Source organism: Biomphalaria glabrata, chromosome 15 (genome assembly GCF_947242115.1).
Source record: "Biomphalaria glabrata chromosome 15, xgBioGlab47.1, whole genome shotgun sequence".
In the NCBI taxonomy this organism is placed as follows: Eukaryota; Metazoa; Mollusca; class Gastropoda; family Planorbidae; genus Biomphalaria; species Biomphalaria glabrata.
The window spans coordinates 14,069,403-14,084,952 of record NC_074725.1 but is presented as its reverse complement, the minus strand read 5'-3'; the positions used below and the strand labels follow the sequence as shown (position 1 = coordinate 14,084,952).

The following is a 15,550-nucleotide window of genomic DNA, read 5'->3' as shown; positions in this document are numbered from 1 at the left end:
TGCTCATTTCTTTGGGACAGTCAACTCTGTAATTACTCTTATGTCATATCTACTCAGGCTAAAAAAAAAAAAAAAAAACTTGTCTGCAGTGGCGTAGCTAGGGTGGGGGGGGGGAGGTCCAAATTTGAAAATCCCCCAGGGCTCCCACTTGAGGGGGGGGGGCCTAAATGAGTGTCCGAAATTTGTTTTTACGTTAAATATTATTCCCTTATCTCATGTCATGATGTTGAATGTCAAAATGCGGGGGCTCCTAAAGAGGTCAAGCCCCCCCCCACCCCGCCTCTCCTGGCCCACTAATCCTTAGCTACGCCACTGCTGCTATGTGTTGTGTTCAATGCATGTGCAATGACTTGGAAACACGATAAAATGTATCAATGAACGAATCGTACACATGTCGCTGAGTGAATCATAGATGTCAGTGAATGAATAATGGATGTAAATGAATGAATCGTAGTTGTCGAATCATAAGTGTAGATGATCGAATCGTTGATATCAGTGAATGAATCATAGATGTCAGTGAATCAATAGTGATTGTCAGTGAAAGAATCATAGTTGAATAACTAATTCGTTGTTGTCAATGAATGAATCATGGTTTTCAGTGAATGAATCATAGTTATCAATTAATGATTCTTAGTTTTCTATGATGGAATTAGGGTTGTCAATGAATGATTCGTGGTTGTCCATTATTGTATCATGGTTGTCAAATTAATTACGATGTGGCCTTACATTCGCTAAAGTCTTGGTTATAACTTACTTTGATATCAGAGTTTGGCAGAAGAGTTCTCATAGTGATCTGGTTTAGGCCGAAGCCTGTCTGGTCGTTTGGTCTGCGCTCTGGACAGGCGTCTCGATAGTCCTCGTTTTGAGCTCTGCCCATCTCTCCGACGTTCTGCTATGTCAAGGATGTAATCATTGTCTATTTGGAAGGAACATTCAAAACGTGTAAAACAAACAAACAAAAAAAACAAATGGATCAAACGTTATTGCTGAAATTTTAACAAACAGTAAAAAAAAAACAACTTTTTTTCCAAAAACAAAGCTTATCTAAGGGGAATAATCGCTAATTAAGGCTACTTATCTAAAAATGGCACGGTTTAGCTCCCTTTCTGCTATATAAAACAAAATTAAATAATGCTAATTGATTATCTAATTGGTTAATTTCTGGATTGATTCGTGTAGAGTTATCGACTATGAATAATTCTGCAAAATTTCAACGTGATTCGAGAACGAGAAGTGGAAGAAAAAACGTCTCAAAACGTAAATAAGTGGATTAAATCCATAAATACATCCTCATTTCTCATTAAGTAGAATTTATTCCCCTTATTTCAATATCAAACTAAGAAATTAATCACAATTAATTACTTAACTAATTGGTTAATTTTTTAATGATTCGTGTCTTGTTAGTTTCAATGAATAATCGTGCAAAGTTTTAACTTCATCCGAGATTGGGAAATGGGAGAAAAAACATGTTCATATTTATTTACCAGACAGACAGAGTGAGTTGATATAAGCTTTGTAAAAAGTAACATTAAAGATGACATATTTATACTCCAGCGTTAAAAATAGCACATCATTCATGTATTCGTCTTTTTATCTCAGGGTACCATGTAAACTTTGACAGGAATTTCGTTTTGTATCAGAATAGTAAGTTCTAGAAAGAAAGTGTCTGAGTTTGAACTAACTGACCAGGGGCATTTCGTTCAAGCTAAACTATCAGGTGCTAGAAGTGTCTGATGTGTTGACCTTTTTCCTAGAGCCATATCGCCTTATTGGGTAGAGAAAGTAAATTGTTCCTGCTGATCTGGTAAGCAGCTTTGGTTTTGGTTTTGTTTCTTTCATCGCTCAATGTCAAGATACGCATGTGTCCGTTCAGGTTTTTGTTTTTGTTTTGTTTTTAGTATGTCTTCTATGACAATTAATGTCGCAGTTCAATGTGTCAGCAGTATCATACAATAGGATTATATCTTTGAAGTATTAGGTAGTGTTCAAGGTTGACATAGAAATGTAACCTTTTTTTTAACACTTTGAGAAGATGCGAGTTTCTATATTATATTGCGGATAATATAAGAGAAGTTTAATAATAATAATAATAGTGATAATAATAATGTAAAAAAATGTTAACCCCCTTTCCAATATAGTTTCGGTTCGTATGACTATAAATAGGTGAGTATGAGCATTTGTGGTAGGTATTTTTTCATAGGTCGGTACCATATATATATATACGTCTATGGTCAGTACCCATAGACATAAATAAATATAGACTGGCCGAAGGAAGTAACTTCATGTAACTTGAAAACATGCATATCTATTGTATTCGGATTTCCGAATTATGAAAATTGCATGACCTTCATTCTTAGAGATTAAACAAAACTATACTGCCCCCTTATTTACAATATATATATAGGTGTGTGGCTGAAATAGATATGAATACTTAACTTTTATACTGCTCATAAATGCTGTATAATAAAGTACACAAAATTGCGTCACAAATTTTCGTTTCTTAAAACTCTTTAATCGGCCAGTCTATATTTATTTATGTCTATGTCGGTACCATATAAAATTTGGCGAAGTGGAAACGAGGCTTAAGCTAAGAAACAACATTCGCAATTTAAATTCACATTGTGAATTGCAATATTAGTCTCATAAAGTGCTTTTAGAAAATTGATGGTCCTCTTTACATTACATCACATTTTATTAAGGATGTCTAAATGCTTCAATGTAAGCTATCCTATTATGTTTGGTATATAATGAAAACATGTGCAAATATTAAGAATAAAACAGTTTTAAAATTCTAATCAGCACAGCGATATGCTTTTAATAGTGTTTATTTCATATATACTGAATCCATTTTATATTAGCAGTTGGTAAACATTTTCAAATTGCAGGTTTTATTACTCTTTAAAGTTAAGCATACATAGATAGATAGATAGATAGATAGATAGATAGATAGATAGATAGATAGATAGATAGATAGATAGATAGATAGATAGATAGATAGATAGATAGATAGATAGATAGATAGATAGATAGATAGATAGATAGATAGATAGATAGATAGATAGATAGATAGATAGATAGATAGATTTATTGATAGATAGATAGATAGATAGATAGATAGATAGATAGATAGATAGATAGATAGATAGATAGATAGATAGATAGATAGATTAGATAGATAGATAGATAGATAGATAGATAGATAGATAGATAGATAGACCACAAGGTCTGAAAGAGGAGCTTGCTTTTTTAATTAGATATATATAGATATAGATATAACAATGTTTTCTGTGGAAAAAAAAGTATTCTACACACACACACAGAATATGACAGTGATAGAACTTGTACTGTCGTAACTGACCAAACGAGGACCATTTAATACGCACTTGAGTGTGAGTACACACACGCATTGACGCACCAACACAACGTGGTGACAGTAATTATCAGAAAGTGTCCCCTGGGGAACATGTTACACTCGAGTACTGACTGCCTTAAGAAAGATAAATGATGGAAGTTATTAGTAATCCCTTTCTTGCCTTCTTTCTCTCTCTCTCTCTCTCTCTTTTTCTCTCTCTCTCTCTTTTTCTCTCTCTTTCTCTCTCTCTCTTTCTCGTGCTTCTTATATCTCTCTTTCTTTATCTCTCTAGCTATAGTCACTACTTCTATTTTCTTTCTCTCTCTCCCTTTCTTGCCTTCTTTTTCTCTCTCTTTTTCTCTCTCTCTCTTTCTCTCTCTCTTTCTCTTGCTTCTTATATCTCTCTTTCTTTATCTCTCTAGCTATAGTCACTGCTTTTATTTTTTCTCTCTATCTCTCCCTATCCAAGGTATCTCATTCTCAATATCTTCTTTTCTCTCTTCCTCTTTCTTTCACGTTATTTATATAACTCTCTCTCTCTCTCTCTCTCTCTCATAATTTCTTTCTAGCCACTTCTCTCTGCTTCTCTTTTTTCCTTTCTCACTTCATTCTTTATTTCGCTTTTTTTTTTCGTCTCCTTTCTCTCCCCCCCCCCTCTCTGTCTCTCTCTCTTTCTTTACATTTCACTGTATACCTCTTCTCCCTTTCTCTCTCTCTACTTCTTTTTCTTTCTTTCTCTCTTTCAGACTTACACACTCTTTTGGTGTATTTTGGCCTTTCATTGTACTTTTGTGATCCTCAGGATAGTCAAGGTGTCACAATGCTAAACTGATTGTGTTTGAGGTGACCATCGCCAGGAATAAGATTCTTTGAGAAAATAATCTTCTTTGATAGATAATTAATTGAGTTATTGATTTTCTTTTATCGTGGCCTTTGGTTTCTCTGGTTCTACATTCGTGTACGTTGTATTGCCCCAACAATAGATATGGCGTTTTATCTACTCTCTGTGTGTGTATGTGTGGGTGTTGTTAGCTAAGCTAGCTGCTATGTGTTTGTGCCATTATCTATGCTAGTTTCTATATGTTTGAGTCATTATCTAATCTCTATATTCTATGTGTTTGAGTCATTATCTAATCTCTATATTCTATGTGTTTGAGTCATTATCTAATCTCTATATTCTATGTGTTTGAGTCATTATCTAATCTCTATATTCTATGTGTTTGAGTCATTATCTAATCTCTATATTCTATGTGTTTGAGTCATTATCTAATCTCTATATTCTATGTGTTTGAGTCATTATCTAATCTCTATATTCTATGTGTTTGAGTCATTATCTAATCTCTACATTCTATGTGTTTGAGTCATTATCTAATCTCTATATTCTATGTGTTTGAGTCATTATCTAATCTCTATATTCTATGTGTTTGAGTCATTATCTAATCTCTATATTCTATGTGTTTGAGTCATTATCTAATCTCTATATTCTATGTGTTTGAGTCATTATCTAATCTCTATATTCTATATGTTTGAGTCATTATCTAATCTCTATATTCTATATGTTTGAGTCATTATCTAATCTCTATATTCTATATGTTTGAGTCATTACGTTAGTTATTGGTTTGTGTTTGGGAGTCACTACGTAAGCTACCAGTCAGTCGCCTCTAAATCATGGGCATTAACTCGTGTCAGTTGGATCCTGTAATGATGCCATTCGATCTCTTGTGACTGAAGAATGGCTTATAGTATATCTATATTTCAGCCATAGTGTGTCATTTGTATAAAATAGTATCTCTTCCTGAAATAGAATGAAGTTTCCATGTTGTACTGTACTCTGTAATACTTAAGTGGTCTTAGATGAATATCTGCGGAAGTTTCACTTTTCTATGGTGCATTGTCATAAATGGAGGCGCATCTAAAACTATGCCAGCTTCAAGGTGTAACTGGTGTACACAATATAGTAGACTAAATGCATGACGCGTAGGACGTAATCATCTTTTTTTGAAGTAACGTCTGTATTATATAAGATAGATAAACTACGTATTTTGAAATGCACACAATAATTTTTTCGCACTTTAAAGCAGTGCACAATCTAAGCTCTAGGCTTTCCTCGTTAAGTCCAAAGAAATATGTTGATAATCAAATGTCTAAGCATGGACTATCTAAGTTACATAAAGTTATTTGTTTGTATATAGTTTTCAAGACGGATCTTTCAATCACCTTCACCTATCCCTTAGTCTGTTGGACCGTTGGGGCACCACACAAGATTTGTCAACGGTCTTTCTCCATTCCTCTCTTGTCTTTTCCCTTGAATACAACCTCTATTAATGGCAGGCCCGTCTTTTAATAGGACATTGTTAATTTTTTTTTTTCATTTGTTGATTTCATTTCCATATCATTTCTTTAGGTTAACGGCCCTCCACTTTTTTTTTTCAAATTTCTCCCTATTGCTTTATCTTCTTTTTCTTTCTTTCAGTATTGTATTGCTAAGAAGATGCCTTTGAAATGCATGCCGGATTTTACAAACAAAAATATAAACAGAGTTTCATTTCTTACGTCATAATCTCGCAGTTGGAGATTTCCACGAGAACTATTAAATACTTTATTACTTAAAAACTTTTTTGAATCTTCAAGTCTCTACAATGTGCATATTATGTATGGAAAATGTTTTAAAACGAAATGGTTTATATAGCTTCCGATACTTGAAGTTGTTTAGGTTTGAAAATCTATAAATAGGCTACAAGTGACACGCTTATATCACGGTCTAAACGTCCCTAAGTTTCAAGCTTTATGTTAAGTCTACTTTTGTGAATCTATTATTGAAGATGAATTATAAAGTATAGGCCTTTTATTGCTTCAAATATAATTTTTTCTTGTAGGATTGAATTATTTTATCTCGTCAAGTCGTAAAGAGTGATTATATTAATATTAGTTCGACACAAGGACATGGATCTCCGGTATACAGCTGAATATTGGGTCCCCAAGCGTATTCACCACCCCATTGTAGCAGTCATACTTTGAGAACACTTGATGTGTCACGCCCTTTGACTCAACACCCCGCCAATCAGCTCTATGTCTGCAAAACAAAGCCCCGTCACTCTGATTGAACAAGATTAGTAGATGAGTAGGTCATCGTAGAATTACCCGTCATGCTTAGCAAGCTGTCACAAGGGGGAGCCACATGTGGTGGCTCGGAACATGAGCAAGGCAAATAGGCCAACAGAAGCGAAAGTCTGTGTAATTGTATTAGACGCTTCTTTTAGTTCTCTGTAAGGTTGCTGTTGGCAGAACTATTGATTTAACATATTGTCAACGTCATTTAGACTTTTTTTTCTTTTTTTTTTTCAACTATTTTCACTCGATTTGTGACTCCTAACAATAAATCAATCCAAGGGAAAGAAAAACTTATTTTTACTGTTTTACTAAAATCTAGTAGGAGACCGTGCCATGACAATGAATTAGTTTTTTTTTAATTCTCGAAATGTTGTTGTCACAGAGGAGGCCTACTACTTGGAACAAATCTACTCGGGGTACTAGGAACAAATCTACACAAGGGTACTTGGAACAAATCTACACAAGGGTACTTGGAACAAATCTACACAAGGGTACTTGGAACAAATCTACATAAGGGTACTTGGAACAAATCTACACAAGGGTACTAGGAACAAATCTACACAAGGGTACTTGGAACAAATCTACACAAGGGTACTTGGAACAAATCTACACAAGGGTACTAGAACAAATCTACACAAGGATACTAGTAACAAATCCATTCAGGGTACTAGGAACAAATCTATACAAGGGTACTAGTAACAAATCCATTCAGGGTACTAGGAACAAATCTATACAAGGGTACTAGTAACAAATCCATTCAGGGTACTAGGAACAAATCTATACAAGGGTACTAGTAACAAATCCATTCAGGGTACTAGGAACAAATCTATACAAGGGTACTAGTAACAAATCCATTCAGGGTACTATGAACAAATCTATACAAGGGTACTAGTAACAAATCCATTCAGGGTACTAGGAACAAATCTATACAAGGGTACTAGTAACAAATCCATTCAGGGTACTAGGAACAAATCTATACAAGGGTACTAGTAACAAATCCATTCAGGGTACTAGGAACAAATCTATACAAGGGTACTAGTAACAAATCCATTCAGGGTACTAGGAACAAATCTATACAAGGGTACTAGTAACAAATCCATTCAGGGTACTAGGACAAAATCTACTAAGGGTACTAGGAACAAATCTACTCAGGGTACTAGGAACAAATCTACTAAGGGTACTAGGAACAAATCTACTAAGGGTACTAGGAACAAATCCACTAAGGGTACTAGGAACAAATCTACTAAGGGTACTAGGAACAAATCTACTCAGGGTACTAAGAACAAATCTACTAAGGGTACTAGGAACAAATCTACTCAGGGTACTAGGAACAAATCTACTCAAGGTACTAGGAACAAATCTACTCAGGGTACTAGGAACAAATCTACTAAGGGTACTAGGAAAAAATCTACTCAGGGTACTAGGAACAAATCTACTAAGGGTACTAGGAACAAATCTACTCAGGGTACTAAGAACAAATCTACTAAGGGTACTAGGAACAAATCTACTCAGGGTACTAGGAACAAATCTACTCAAGGTACTAGGAACAAATCTACTAAGGGTACTAGGAACAAATCTACTCAGGGTACTAGGAACAAATCTACTAAGGGTACTAGGAACAAATCTACTCAGGGTACTAGGAACAAATCTACTCAAGGTACTAGGAACAAATCTACTAAGGGTACTAGGAACAAATCTACTCAGGGTACTAGGAAGAAATCTACTAAGGGTACTAGGAACAAATCTACTCAGGGTACTAAGAAGACTAAAGAGTGAGAAACGCTGTTCTATGATTGAATAAAAACTGGCGACTTTTTTCTTTCTCTTTTAATGCCAAACTTGATCACTTTAAATTACATTTAGAAACTGCCGTCATCATCCGGGCACTGTGTTTTCATCTGAGAATGTGCGTGTGTGTGTGTGTATGTTTGAAGTGAGCCGTGACTCCGGTCTCCACAAATCCCCATCTAATGGCGGCTAACATCAAGTCTGTTTATCCCCATATTCAGTTCAATAGCGACGTGTTTATATTTTGCTGCTGAAATCCCGGCATAGATACTCACAATGTGTCATTATGGCAGTGTTTCTAGGCTAGACACCACCGTCATTAGGCAATCTATTCTTAGATAAGTACCACTGTCAAGAGATTTCATAATACTAGATGGTGACGTCTGCTGTAGAGTTTTGTCTAATTCTTAGGTAGACAAACCTGTTATTAGGTGAAGTAGTCTAAGCCAGTGATTTTCAAACTTTTTTGAACAAGCAGGCTACCACTCGGTGAGGACCAGTAAACAAAAGTATCATTAGGTGAGGACCAATAAACTACCACAAGATGAGGACCAGTAAACTACCACTGTGTGAGGACCACTATGCTAAAGAATCACTGTCGATGAATTCTTAATTTGTAGCCCGCGTTCTTTACAAGACCAAGTCAGTAGAATGAAGATGTTAACTAATATGGAACTAAACTATTAATTTATACGGTACATGATAGTTTAAAAAAATGGGGGAGATGTATAAATGTCATTTGTAGATGTATTACTAAATTGTTATCTGTTATTACAGCTACAGACTTCTTTTTTAAAAAAAAGTGTTTACTTTAGTTTTAAAAGAGAAAGAATGCATTTAGTATTTAAGTCTAAGAAGTGTTTACTATTATCCATGTCGAGTGTAGTATGTATAGTGCAAATCTGGACTTCATATAAAAAGGAAAGGCTTCTTCCTTGAGGCACAAGACAATTAATTTAGTCCTTTACAAAACCATCAATTAGACGATTATTCACACTGAACAACAACCAGTTCATTGAATACATATGAATATTAACAATGTGATAAGAATACAAATATTAGAATATCTCCGTAGCCTGTGAGTATCATGTCGTCAGTCGGACTAACAAGAAAATTATATCGGAAACACGCTAGACACGCTCACGTCTCTTCTTCTCAATTGGACGCAGATAAGGTTGTAGTTGTTGATAGTTCATAGCTTCTGATAGTCATGCTGAAATTACCTGCATTTTTACCTGCATGAGTGGACCACTCCGGAAGCAGATTCTGAGTTTATGTTTTCACACAAACTATCTTTAAAACCTTATACGATTTATTTATTGTATGTGTGTGTGTGTGTATTTCTTTCAATGTTGTGTTTCTATCACCTGAAATCTTTATGTTCAACCACCGCCAAGTGACTCTTGTACATATGTTGTCACTCTTGTATTATGATGAATCTGTTCACCTTCAAGGGACTGGACGCAGTAAAACTGCAAACGGATCGCAGGTGATACACCCTCCTCCCCTTTTCCTACACATTTCAACTAAACATAATTTACAATGTAGTGAATGTATTTGTTTAAATGCTAAATTGTTTCGTTTTATTATAATTAGTCATCACACCTGTTTTTGGATATCATTTTTTTTTTACAAATGTTCTTATGTTAATGACAGCTCAAAAAACAACCTTGAAGTAGAAGGAGAAATGGCGAGCTCTGCATGCTTCTGCTCGTCTCGTGCTCTGTTGACCAAGACGTGATTAGACGTGAGCTGGCTAAACCCACGTAATGAGAAACACAAACATGGCTGCATCCTAGTGCTGAGCAGACTTTTTCACCAGTTTTCGACGGGCTAAGTTTCTATGTTTGAACGTGAATGCTCGTTTGATTGCACGTTGAGACGTAGCTATCCCGTCATGCACTTTGCAAACAGATTCAAACTTGCAAACGATTTCTGCATAATATTATAGCGGCAAAGTTTTAAATTGCGATTTGTGTTGTTTTTTAAAGAGAAACAGGACTAGAAAATAACACCTGCTTTAATGGCGGTATTAAACAAGACATACAAAGATGTTGAAAACCTACCACAATCATTGGATATTTTTTGTAGAACGAAAGCTAAATCTTGGAAGTTTTAAATGGTTGATATTATTATATCATCATCATCATTATCAGTCCTTGACTTGCATCGTAAGGGTGCTGTTAAGGGTTTACTTAACCAAATCTTTCCACGCTTTTCGATCAGTTGTCTTTTGCAGAATGTCAAAAAAGAGTTCGGTCCATTCTTTCACGTTGACTCATAGAAGTATCTAGGCTCTAACATAACAAGTGACGAAGGATCATTAAATAAGAGATACAAGCCTGTATGAGCTTGGCATCTTCAGTCGTGAGTGAACTGAGTGACATCAGCTTCCCAGTCAAATTTAAACTGTATTCTTCCCTAGTGGTCTCTGTACTTCTATATGGTTGTGAAAGCTGGACACTGACCGCTGAGGCTGAAAGAAAAATTGAAGCCTTTGAGAGTAAAAGCCTCAGAAAACTGCTGGGTACCGGGTTATCGCGAAACAAATGAGCTTGTACTTTAACAAATCAACACTTTGGCTGGCAAAAATGAGGAACTCTTCAAGACTGGAGAATCGAAAGCTGAGCTGGACAACACGAACGTGATTCTTAAAGGTTTAAAAAACAACAACTCGCAGTGCATTTGGTGAAACAAGTCACAGTATACCAACAGGACAGATTTATTCTTTTCTTTTTCAAGCTAGAGGCCTACTTGTATGGACGTAATGGTTAACAATATTAACATTTGTTATTATTTAATCCTAACTGCGCTGAAGGACATGTTTCGTCGTTCTTTGAATAAATACATTGAATAGATTCAATAAGGAAATTGTACAGTTTTTTAATTTATTTATTACGAAACTTTTTTTTGTCTACGGAGTGAAGGTTTTTGTTGTTATCACGTGATCGCTGTCTGTTGTGTTTGAGCTTAGAATAAAAGACAATGTTGGAAAATGGCGCTTCATTAATGATGCTTTTGAAAACAAAGCAAAAATAAATGAGAAGGAAAACGCAATTCATTCACAAACATTTAAACCAATTAAGCAACCATGTTTGGAAAAACAAAAGAAACAAACAACGCAAATAATTCAGGACAGGGAGACAATAAAAAAAATATTCTCCCCCTATAACAAAGTCTTCTCCATTTACATTTTTAATGAAACAAACTTGCTCGATGCAATTCTTTCCTTCATGATTTGAGACAGGAATTTCGAAATTCAAGGTTAAAGTCAGATCAAGCAAACTTTTACTTTCACAAACTCTAATATTGTCATGAGAAGATGCATTACCACGATGCTTTCCTTCAAGTACTACAGACACTCTACAAAAGAAAAGATGTTACAGAAGTGTCTGTATTTTAGGCCACTGATCTCACACGTTATACAAGTGTTGAGCAATGTTTCAGGTTTTTTTCTTCCAAATCGAAAAATGCAAATATGACCTACAGACAGAAATATAGGAACGAATAGCAGAAGACAAAAAGGGCATTCTAAAGCACCCACCAGGCGAACCAAAGGAAGACCACGAATACAATGGATTGGCGATGCACAGCTACAACTTAAAGAGCTCGGGCTTGAAGATGAAATGCTCTCAAGACTTATCTAAATGGAAAATGTGTTAAAGCAAGCCAGAGCTGTAACGCCACTGGAATGGATGGGTGGAGTCAGAATCAAAGATTATTACATCCTAGCCCCAACTTCCTGCGGGATGGCGGCGGGCAGACCCTGGACCAACAAGACGACAATCTACACGACCAGAGGCAGAGATCCTGGTCTAGAGTTGGCTTCGAAACAGAAAGAAAACAACACGAGAATCTAACGCAGTAACGCTGTAACATTGGAACTCTACACAGACAAAGTAAACGTGAAAAACTCTTCAAAGCTTTCCCAGATTCCTCATACACGCCCATGTCAACAAAAGGGGGGTATCGTGATGTAGTGTATAAATTATTCTAAGCCCACAATTCACAACACTAAAAAAAAAAAAGGAGCTGTCTCCATGAGTTCAATTGTCGGCCACTATGATCCGGCTAAATCGAATAGCCTAAATCTGTCTCCATGAGTTCAATTGTCGGCCACTATGATCCGGCTAAATCGAATAGCCAATAAATCTGTCGGGGAAAAAGATGTCGCGAAAGTATTTGCTGAACAGAAGAATTATGATTGTGAAAATAGAGGTGAAAAAAAAAAGATGTGCGCGTACAAAACTTGATTGGATTTAGATCTTGCATAATGTTCGTGCGGGCTAATTTCATCCAGGAAACTAATTTGCTTGGAGCATTCAAGCAGACACAAGACTTGGCGGGGGAAGACAAGGGCTTGTCAGTCAGACGAAAGGGATTTCAATAGAGGAAAATACTTCAGTGGTTAGGGTTAGGATTAGCGTCTGTTTTGGTGGTTGCGTGCCATTTTTTTAATAGATCCATACAGGGGAGAGATGACATTGTAGAGAATCAGTAGCGGAAACAGAAAAAAAAATACTTGAAGGCACAAAAAAGACGACAAAGACATGATTTTAAAGAAAGAGTCTCTCTCTCTATATATAGGCCTATATATAGAAAGAGAGAGAGCGTTTTTCTTCAAAATCTATTTCATATGATCTTCTAAATTAGAAACGTTCCTTCCGGTAAGTGCTACCCGTCTCTATGTGTTCGATAGACAAGCTCTGCTGATTCGTTGATTCATTCGTTTTCCTGGCTGGTTCTGTGCTCTAATGGCACTGTGGAAGAAGGCGCACTAGAGGAGATCATCTTATCGAATAATCCAACCAAAAAAATAATCTACCATTAGTATTTATTTACTGTATTACTTACTTTAAGATTTATAATTAACAAATAATGAAATTAAATGTTCAACTATTATGGTTTTAAAAATGTGACTGTAAAGAGCGAGCAATGGTCATAAGGGCCACGAGTAGGCCTACTGTGTCTTTGTGACGTAGGTTTACAATTTTGAAAAGTATTTCAAAACTGGAGTCGATCAAATAAGAATTATGTCAAATCATGACTAGGATTGCTCTTTTTCTGAGAATGTTTTTTTTTTGTTGTTGTTGTTACCAGCAAAGTGCGAGCTGCATGCATTCAATAGAAACTGTGTCTGTTTGTCTCATACATGTAGGAAGAACGTTCCGAGAGAACATAAGTCATCGAAATCTTTGAGGATTTGTTTCTGTAAATACTACAATATAAAGCTCAACTTAATATTTATGTAAAGACTACATATTAACGCTTAACTTGATAGTTATGCAAAGACTACATTGTAAAGCTTAACTTGATATTTCTGCACAGACTTATTTTATAAGCTTAACTTGATATGTATGAAAGATTGCATTGTAAATCTTAACTAGATATTTATGTAAAGACTACATTGTAAAGCCTATCTTGATATTTCTGCAAAGACTAGATTGTAAAGCTAAACTTGATATTTATCTAAAGACTATATAATAAAGCTTAACTTGATATATATGTAAAGACTAAATCGTAAAGCTAACTAGATCATGCCTGCTAGAGATAGACTTATCCAACTCCAAACTAACTCTAGGATGCCGTCGAGCGTAATTCAAACCATGAGGATGCACAAACCTTATTGCCAATGACGTGTGTAAATGTGAATATTCATTGTTCTGAGATTTCTAAGTGTGTTTACTCTTGACACAGATCCCAACATAAGCCAAATAGATCTAACCTATTTATTAAATAACAGAATTTGACTACCAGTATCTCTATCTCATGTTGTAGGTCATCTTAGGGATGTTCTCGCCCCTGAATAGCAAGAAAGATCGTTGCTTGCCAGATATTTTCTGAGTGGTTGGCCAAATAGCTGGATGGAATTGAATTACATAGACGGGAAACACAATCATGTCACACGAAAGGCAAACTGTACCCAATTGTCAGAGGCGATGTAAGAAAAGTGCATAAGGAAGGTTCACTTGAACAGGGCTAGGGTTAAGGAAGGTTCACTTGAACAGGGCTAGGGTTGTTGTTTGTTTGTTTTTTACTCTATCTCGAGTTTATGTTTGTAATGTTATCGCAGTGCCTTGAACTTACATTTTGTTGGTTAACATTATTATTATTATAACAACAGGGTCGAATTTGTTGTGATTTTCAATAGTTTTACGACCAAACTATTCCGTTGATTGGCTACATCTTTTAACCTCTGATCTAAAGTAAAACTTTTATTATAAACTTATTTTATTCAAGTGGGATCATTCCATTGCCCAGGCGATAGCTTAACCTAGATGACATATTTTTTGTGCATAAGATTTAATGAAACGTTATCTGGCCTGGATTGAACACTTACCCAACATTTACTCTAATCTTAACACCAACAGAAAGTTCTTATGAGAAAATGTAGGTGGGGCTGTGAGACTAAGTGACCGCTATAAGCTAGCTCCAACAGAAAGTTCTTATGAGAAAATGTAGGTGGGCTGTGAGACTAAGTGACCGCTATAAGCTAGCTCCAACAGAAAGTTCTTATGAGAAAATGTAGGTGGGCTGTGAGACTAAGTGAGCGCTATAAGCTAGCTCCAACAGAAAGTTCTTATGAGAAAATGTAGGTGGGGCTGTGAGACTAAGTGACCGCTAAGTAGGTGGGGCTGTGAGACTAAGTGACCGCTAAGCTAGCTCCAACAGAAAGTTCTTATGAGAAAAAGTAGGTGGGCTGTGAGGCTAAGTGACCGCTAAGCAAGCTGGGAAGTGGGCAGCACGGAAACCTTCTCTCCCCTCCCCCCCCCTTTCCCAAAAAAAAAAAAACTTGCTCACAAAAGTGATTGGACCATGAAAGTTGCACTAAACAAAAACAAAAAAAAAAAGCTTAGAGGTTATAGGTAAGGTTCAAATATTTCGCGAACAATAAACTTCTTTGGGGATTTTTCCATAGACCAAGATTTCATTGATAAGTTGATACTTTCACTTTTAAGTCCTTACACTAAAAATAATGATTTAAATATGACTTGGGAGTCTTAGTGTATTACTATTCTATTCCATTACAACACTTAAGTCATATTCAAGATTCTGTAGGAATACACTCGATTAGGGTAGCTACCTAGGGTGACATCAATTAGGCTAGCTACCTAGGGTGACATATCAAATTCTGAACTTTTCCCATGAAGTACCAGTGAAGCTTGACGTCTTCTCTCTGTGTAAATGAACTTACTTACTTACAACTTACAACTTACTTGTCTCAATACATTACTTTCTAACCCACAAAATCTGCAGCACATGACGCGGTTCTATTCAGTTCCTTGATACTTTAGATCA

At 35.8% G+C, this 15,550-nt stretch overlaps 1 protein-coding gene across 1 annotated transcript; it reads left to right on the top strand.

The window, feature by feature from the left end:
* The first annotated feature begins 6,830 nt into the window (after window positions 1-6,830).
* LOC129923176 (micronuclear linker histone polyprotein-like) lies at window positions 6,831-8,239 on the top strand. Its single transcript, XM_056013065.1, has 2 exons — window positions 6,831-6,929; window positions 7,568-8,239. The coding sequence occupies exons 1-2, from the start codon at window positions 6,831-6,833 to the stop codon at window positions 8,237-8,239; spliced, it is 771 nt and encodes a 256-aa protein (XP_055869040.1).
* Window positions 8,240-15,550: the final 7,311 nt, after the last annotated feature.